The 8380-nt window shown below is 41.0% G+C and overlaps 1 protein-coding gene across 1 annotated transcript; it reads left to right on the forward strand.

Moving 5' to 3' along the window:
• The first annotated feature begins 3021 nt into the window (after positions 1-3021).
• On the forward strand, positions 3022-7799 carry RSL1D1 (ribosomal L1 domain containing 1). The gene is made up of 9 exons (XM_064725799.1): positions 3022-3179; positions 3284-3423; positions 4169-4307; positions 4887-5035; positions 5173-5274; positions 5876-5969; positions 6055-6183; positions 6932-7138; positions 7375-7799. Exons 1-9 carry the CDS (start codon positions 3144-3146, stop codon positions 7717-7719), a joined length of 1341 nt encoding a protein of 446 aa, XP_064581869.1. The 5' UTR covers positions 3022-3143; the 3' UTR covers positions 7720-7799.
• The last annotated feature ends 581 nt before the right edge of the window (positions 7800-8380 follow it).

The raw sequence follows: 8380 nt of genomic DNA on the forward strand, positions 1-8380 counted from the left end.
ATAATAACCAGAGAGCTTTGCAGCCCTGTCCAGTGCCAGGGACTGTCCTTTGGAGCAGCCCCTTGGTGGCTGTGGAGGCACCAGAGCCGTGTGTGAGTCAGGTACAGCTGAGGCTGCCTCCAGCACTGCAAAGGAGCACGGGGGAGAGAAAACAGAGCTTCAGCTCTGCTCTGGTGGGGAGATTCCTTCTGAGCTCTCCTGTAAGGCACTTCTTAGCCCTGTCTGAATCTCTGCATACTCTCTGTGCTGGTGTTCTTGCAAGAACTACACTCACAGAGATCTGGGATGTTGGCATTGCCATCAAACGGTCTGGAGGAACACAAGCTGGGAACTGAAACTTGAGTAACCTTAAACCCAAAAGACCTCTTTACAGCAGAAACAGCTGCACCTTTTGCTGTGTGAAAGTATAAAATGAGACATATAAAAAACATCTTAAGTAATGAGGTAGAACGTCTTGAAATAATTTTCCATCTTAGCATTTAAATAAACTATACAAATTTTTTTAAAGAAAATACATACTTTCATGATCCAAAAAGTTAAATTGAGAGCTACAGCAATAAGACCAATAAAAGTAACAAACCTGACTTCCTTGTAGGAGTAACTGTAAATTTATGACATTGCTAAATTAAAAGTGTGCTCTTTTATAGTTTATATTCATTGCATGCTGTATTAAGCTGAAATATTTCTTATTCACAGATTAACTTAACTTTTCCAAGACAGCTCTATTAGCTATGCCAAGTACCTTTCAAGAGAAAATGATTAGACTAAGTCATTCAACCACATCTGGTAAAATTTAATCATGTCAGAACAAAACTTTTTCAGAAAAATATACTTGGGTGAGACTGATATGTGAAAAATTCAAATTTGAGTCACTAATAATAGTCCCTGCAGTTTTATCCTATTTATGCTATACTGACCCAGTAAAGTCAGTCTTCAAACATGCTGTTCAATCACATCTTACAGGACTAGCCTGGCTCATTTTCAGAGAGATGTTCCAGTCATCTGACTTTTTCTATTTTGTTTTACCATGTCACATTAATGTCGATATTTTATTAAAATACAGCTGCCCTAAAATGTGCAAAGATAGAAGCAAGGCTACTAGACAGAATATAGAGCACCACAGCCAGTATCACATGCAGAAATTCCAGCAGTACTGAAAAGGTTTTAATGAGCCTGCCCTCCTTGGCTACCCTGTGTGTTCCTATTTTCTCTAATCAGTACTTCATATGACATGGCAACAAAGGACATTTTTTTAGCCAGCTTCTTTTTTGTTTTGATTTGGTTTTGTTCAAATAACACAATAGGAAAGGAAAACTTCCATTTTCCAGGATGTTTTTTTCACTCTTTAAAATCAGTATATGTCTGTATAGTTCTTTCCTGTCTGGATAAGTCTTGATGTCATCAACTACTCTACTATTGCTCAAGGGCACAAACAGCAGAAAGAAAATATAAACCACTACATAAAGCAGCTTGCCAAGAAACAAGGGTATTTTAGTTTCTCTTTGCACTGGCCACACTGATGGAGCAACAAATTTTGTTGGAAGACATCTGATGAGAAGGAATAAAACCATACATAGAAAGACAAAGAGCAGGAAAAAAATCTAAAGAAGAGTGAATGACTAAGACTCCTAATTTCATACATATTTAAGCCCTGGTTATGCATAGCTGTGTTATCCAAAGAGCAGCTTACCTGTGTGATGAATGCAGACAACCCAGGGCTGCCAGGGCACACACAGCACTGTGAGAATGAGACCAAAATAATTCCAGGCTAAATTTTATCTCAGAACAATCTACTTATCCAGCATGGAAATCAATGGAATAAGCATTCTGCAATTAAGCTATTTCCATGCAGTCAGTCAATGCATTTCTAAACTGAACAGGAGATGCAGCAGTTCTGCCTTTATTAGTCACACACAAGAAAGAAGTGGTTTGATGTGATAATCGGTGGTTTGCTGGAAATAGCCATGTTCAAGACAGAGGATGAGGAAAATGAGCAGCAGAATACAGTCCCTGACTCCATGAGACAGACTCTGATTTATTCAGAGAACCAGTGGGCAGGATCCCATGGGAGGCAGCTCTGAAGGCAAAGGAGCTCAGGAAATCTGGCAGCAGGTCTTTAAGGACAACCTCCTCCAATCATACAAACAGTTCCTCCTGAATACTCAGTAAAACAAGTAGATCTATCAGGAGACTGGCCTGGCTAAACAGGGAACTTATTACAGAACTCCAGTGCAAAAGGACAGAAATATGGGAAGTAAAAGCAAAGAAGTAATCTGGAGAACACGCTCAATTTTTCATAAACACGATGGTGTGCTGGGGGGCCAGCTAGATGGGTAACCACTGTTCAGATAACAGGACTTGAGGGCAGAGATTATGGCTTGTACTCCACCTGAAGGCCAGTAACAAATGGAGCGCTGCTGATATTTATCCAGGACTATGTTCTGTTTAGTATCTCCAACAGTGACCTGAAGTATGGTCATATCAAGTTTGCAGGGGGCATCAAACTTGGGACCAACAATTACCCGCATGAACAGAGAGACCTAGGTAGGCTGGAAAGACTCGGCAACACAAACCCGTCAATGTTCAAAAAAGCCAAATGCAAATCTGCATTCGGGAAGGAGCAGCCCCTTGCGGCAACACAGGCTGGGAAATGACTGGCTGGGGAAGCTCTGGAAAGCGCCAGGAGCACAGCAGGCTAAACACGAGCCACCCCGGGAAGCAAAGGGGGCCAGCAGCAACCGGGGCTGGACTACGAGAGCACCATCCATAAAACAAGGCGAGCCCGACTAAACGTTTTTCACCGTGAAGACACGGTGGCTACAACTGCGAGCAATTCGGCTTAACATCCGGCTGGCCGTGGTGCCGAAGCGAGATGGACTGACGGCCTCCGGCACTCTGCTCCGGTTAGCCGGTGACCCTGCCGGGCAAAGCTGCCTGCAAGCTCAGGACGGGCCCGCCGCACCCCGGGGAGGGCGCCAGGGGAGGGAAGCACGGAGCGCACGGCCAGCCCCAACCTAGCGAGCCCTGCCCCGGAAGCAGAGCGTTCGGGTGCACCGCCCCGGAAAGCGGCGCGCACGCAGGCGCGGAGGCCGCACGTGGCGGGAGCGCTGTCCCGGTGTCCCGGTGCCCGGAGCGGTAACGCCATGGCGAGCGGGAGGAGCCCGCTGGACCGCGCCCAGGTATGTGGGACCGGCGCGCCCGGGGGCTGCGGGGAGCAGGGCCGGCGGGAGCGCGGCCGGGCCGGGCTTGACCCGCGGCCGGCGCCGCTGTGGTGCCGTTGCAGGTGAAGAAGGCGGTGGAGGCTCTCTTGGCTTTCTCCAGAAGCAAGGCAAAGGGAGACGCGCTGCTCCTCAACGAGGGCGAGAGCGTTCATCTCCTCGTGACGGTGTGGAAGGTCCCGCAGGCGGCAAAGCTCATCAGAATGTAAGACATTGATATCCGGCCGCATGTTTACAGGGCTTGGAAAAGAACACTTTGCAGATTCTGAGCTTAAGGGGTCTGACTGCCAGGGCCTTGTCCTGGGAGCTTCTATGCCGTGGCTAAGAACTGCCGGCTCAGAAGCTGCTTTTATATCCTGCTTTGGGTATAACTGCAGCTTTTTGCATGCAGGATGCTGGTTCTGTGGGTTGCCATTTACAATGCCTTTCAGTGCTTAAGGTACAGAAAATATCTAGATATTACCTATGTCTATATCTAGAATCACCTTCTTTGTCTTGACCCACCACCACCAAATCATTAGTAATACTTCTTTGTTTTGATAACCAAACCTGAATATGAATTAGAAGTCTCTTTTTAGACTGTAGCTGCACTACATTGAGAAAGTTTACATCCGTTTATCAGGGCTGCTATAACTTATTTTTCTAATGCCTGGATACAGCCATGGCATGAAGGGAGGAGCATGAAGGATCCTCCTCGGACCTGTGTGGAATGGGCTGCTGGCAGGATCGAGGGTTCCACCTTGGATCTGACTGGAGCCGTGGTGTTTTATGGTTTCACCTTTAGAGTTCTGCATGCTTATCAACTGTAGGTTCCAGTGAGAATATTTAATAGTTAACAAAGTGTATGTACAGGCAGGTTGTTAAAGGGGACTCATCTCCAGTGTAGTCCTAGTTCTGGGGAAAACTTCTCTTATTAGACATTTTTAATGCATCTCATATTCTCCTTGTAGACCACTGCCCCATGGCATTCGACCAGAAACTGCTGATGTTTGCCTGTTCACAAAGGATGAACCAAACTTATCAGCAGAACAGACTGAAAATCTGTACAAGAAACTTTTACTCAGGAATGGGATCAGAAGTATTAGCCGGGTAAGGGTGGTCCTTGTTGGTATAATACAGTACTGTCATTTATTTTGTGTTATATCACCATAAAGAATACAAGTAGTTGTTCTTTTCTGCTGTTTAATATTCTAATTCTCATTCACATAGTCCAGTAAGATTTTTCTGACTACTCAAACTATGATGTTTCTAAAAGGCAAAGTTTACTCAGAATAATTTCTTCAGTTTGAAACAGGATTTTTAATAATAAAATACAATTTCTAGATAAATGTTCAATATTTAGTTTGAGTAACCAACTGTGAGAATTCACGTTTGATTATTTATGCCACCAGCAATAAAACTGTATAACAACATGTTATTTTTAACCTTGATTTGGATGCTATTCATGTATGCAAGTTCTGTTTTGTGATGTGCAGTTACTATGCAAGAGATCTGTATTTTTTGATACTTTAAGGCAATAGGAAATGGATACTTTGTGATTGTCTTCAGCGTTCTGAAAGAATGCAGGGTGATGGACTCTCAGTTATGCAGCTTTAATCTGTGCAGTTCTGAGAAGCATTTCAGGTTGCATTTTCAGCAGCAGGGGCTAAACTGGTGCTTGTGTTGCAGATCATCTCCTACAAAACCCTCAAAAAGGAATATAAAATGTTTGAAGCCAAGCGGCGCCTCCTGAACAGTTTTGATCTCTTTCTGTCTGATGACCGAATTCGAAGGCTTTTGCCCTCACATCTGGGCAAACACTTCTATGAAAAGAAAAAGTAGGTCTTTAAACTTTGGAAATCCATTCTTGCATTATCTTTTTTAAGATCAGATTCTTCTTAGTAATGGAGGAATTGGTTTTCTTTTGGGATTTCTAATTGTTTCCATTTTTTACCCCTCTCCCTTTCTGTTTTAGGGCACCTTTATCTGTAAACCTGAAAGCCAAAGATCTTGCCAAGGAACTGGAAAAACACATCCAAGGGACTACACTCCCAGTTAACAACAAAGGGTGCTGTTAGTAAGTACAAATAGGTTAATACATCACTTGAAGGATGGTTCTATCTTAACTGTAGGAATTTTAAGTGAGTTATTTTTATTCCTTTAGTATGTGAAAAAAAGATATTAAGGGTTACCATTCCAAATGGAGGGCATTTTGAACTTTTACTTGTATAGCTAAATTAATAGTTCTGCTTAAGTTTTACTGTGAAGTTGAGGGGTTTTGTTTCTTTTTCCTTTTAGCTAAGGAATTTCTAGGCACCTGTCACTGTCAAAGTGCATGTACAATCTTAGTTTTAATCTAATTTAATAATATTTTTCTATTTCCAAAATATTCTAGTCTAATAAGATTTTTTTTCATGTATTGTGTATCTGAAAGGATCCAAATTGGTAGTAATGCTTTGTAATGTAAGGCAGAAGTTGCATGCCTAAATATTGGAAAGATGAATACAGGTGAATCCCTTCTAAGTGTTATCACAAAAGATTTCTGCAATGGCCATCCCTCCTTTATGATAATTGCAGATAAGTGGGCTTTTTGCCTTTCTGGGTATGCCTGAACTAAACAAGTGACTTGAAATAAGTTTGTTTGCCCATATATAATTATTATTTGTTTTTCCTTCCAGTACAATGCGCATAGGTCACACTGGGATGAAAGTGGATGAGATACTTGAGAATATCATTGCAGCAGCAAAAGTGATTGGTGACAAGTTACCAAAGGTACTGCTGATTGACTGCATTACAGACAAATAGGTTCACACTTCAGCCTTTTTTTTACATAATATGCTGGGCTTTGTTTTTGCAGAAATGGAAAAATGTAAAAATTCTTCACCTCAAAACACTTAAATCGGTTGCACTCCCAATATTCACTGCAAATATCTCCAACCTGGATGAGCTTGACAAACAGCCATCCCTCAAGAAAAGTGAAGTAAAGGTAACCAAAATTTCTTCAAACTTTGCATAAATTCAGTCTGTACATTTAGTTGTAGTTCTCTGTTTTCCTTCTATGCATTGTTATTTTGGGTTTAAATGCATTAGAACTGACCCCAGGTTTTTATGGCTAAAACTGGTCAGACACTCCTACCTCAGTGCTTCAAATACTCAGCAATAATAATGAAATTATGGCAACTCCCTTACAGGTTTTAAAGCAAACTGTAAATAAATTATTTCTAGACCTAAACTCAAGGGACCTGAGATTCACTCTTAGAGCTTTGCTTCTATTGTTTATCCGTATTTACCTTCTGAAAATACACTCATTAATATATATGTGGATTCAGATTATGCATCTGTTTTTTGTTGGTTAATCAGTGGCATCTGAATAATTCTCAATCTCATATATTTGTGTGTATAGGGGGACCTCAGACTTGTTAAAAAATAATAATTGGCTATTCCTTTGTACTGACTTCTGTTTATATTCATATGTCTGAAATTAAATTGGGACCATGAATATTCAACTTAGAGACTGTAAGCTTGACATTACTGTAGTTGTGAGCTACTTATAATAAACTTCTGCATGTAATGCATTTTTTCATATTTTACATATGGCTAAATGAGTCCAGGTCTATTGAATAAAACTCTTTAATGTTGGTACACCATTTAATTTTTAACCACATTAAAACAGTTATTATACATTTAGAAATGGCATGGGGATATGTCTGAGATGTACTTCTTTTTAATTCTAGAAGGTAAAACCCAAGAAAGTGAAGAAGACAGCTAAAAAACTGAAATCAAGTCAAGTCACTGTGACAAAAGAAAGTAAAGCTGCTGCTGGTACCCAGGAGCCTGTGATAAAAGAAAAGACAGAAGTGGTCCAAGAACCAGGTGATTGTGATGACGAAGAAATTCCACAGCTGGTGCCTATACAAACAACGAGCTCAGCTGACCTGAAGGTAATTGTTGAATAATATTAAGAAACTTGCATTTCAGTTAAAGCTAAAGATTTGGAACTGTTTCAATTGTTCATTGTTCCTTAGGGAACAGTATGTGTTAGCACATTTCAAGACTAGGGTACAGTTCAGTTGAAAGTATTTGTCATTTGTAATGCTTTTCATTGATCTTTTTCCTTAAAAACAGGAAATATGTTTCTTGGGTGGAATGGTAATTTTTTTGTTTATGTTAAATACAGAAAATGGGACCAAATTCAGAAGAAGGTGACAAGTTGGGCAAGAAAACCAAAACACCCCTTGGTAAGAGAAAGAAAACATCTCTAGTGGTGGATACTCCAAAATCAAAACCTGAGGTTGCAGAAGAGAGTGCAGACTTGGAGACACCATCGAAAGAGAAAAAAGCCAAGCAGGTCAGTAAGCCAAAGGAAGCAATAAAAGAAAAAGACATGAAAAAGTCTCCAAAAAAACCTGAAGCAAAGTCTTTTGCAACACCCAAAGCTGGCAAGTCACCACAGTCAGCCAGGAAATCTTCAAGACCCCAGAAGCAGACACCCAGAAAGGCGCGCGTGCCGCAGTCAGCATGAACGTTGTCTGTGTGACATATTTTGTATCATCTTTTTCAGTAAACACATTTATTGATGAAGTAAAATACCTTCTTAGGAAATCTGATCCCAAGAGCTTTTTTTCACCAAGGTCTGTAATGATTCATTGCTTTCCTTCAATTTCCAAGTTGGCACAAATAAACTCCCTGTCTTAATGGTCCCATCACCTTTTATCTTTTGCTGGCCCAAACCGAAAACACTCAAATTTTTCAGGTGTCAAAGGGAAGAGAGAGGTTTTGCTTTAACCATATACATATATTTTACAACATCGAGCAAAATCTTACCTTCAGTTTTGGGCTTTATTTCTGCTACCAGAACAGTTGAGAGTACTCCTGCATGATGATCACAGAACTGTTGTTCTTCCATCTGAAAGCCAAAGTCCGTGTGAATTCCAGTTGTGCCAGCCAAGTGAACTTGTCCTGTTAAGGCATGAAAGATACATACTTCAGGACTGAAAGGTGATATATTGGAAATTTTACACAACTGCCCAGTTGTTCCCTGTATGATAACTTGTCTGTCCTTTGCAGAGTGAGAATATGAGGCAGATTTGTGTTGGAAAATCCTAGCGGTAAAAAATCCAAATAGGAAAAAGTGGTAAAAACTCCAAATAGGAGTAAGAGACAAGATTAATCAACAGGAAGTA

The sequence above is a fragment of the Zonotrichia leucophrys genome, chromosome 14, assembly GCF_028769735.1.
Source record: "Zonotrichia leucophrys gambelii isolate GWCS_2022_RI chromosome 14, RI_Zleu_2.0, whole genome shotgun sequence".
NCBI lineage: Eukaryota > Metazoa > Chordata > Aves > Passeriformes > Passerellidae > Zonotrichia > Zonotrichia leucophrys.

Coding starts and splice junctions, on each gene's coding strand:
- RSL1D1 (XM_064725799.1), top strand. CDS start 3,144: ATGGCGAGCGGGAGGAGCCCGCTGGACCGCGCCCAG. Junction 5,275..5,875: donor AACAACAAAGGGTGCTGTTA/GTAAGTACAAAT, acceptor TTTTCCTTCCAG/TACAATGCGCATAGGTCACA. Junction 5,970..6,054: donor TTGGTGACAAGTTACCAAAG/GTACTGCTGATT, acceptor TTGTTTTTGCAG/AAATGGAAAAATGTAAAAAT.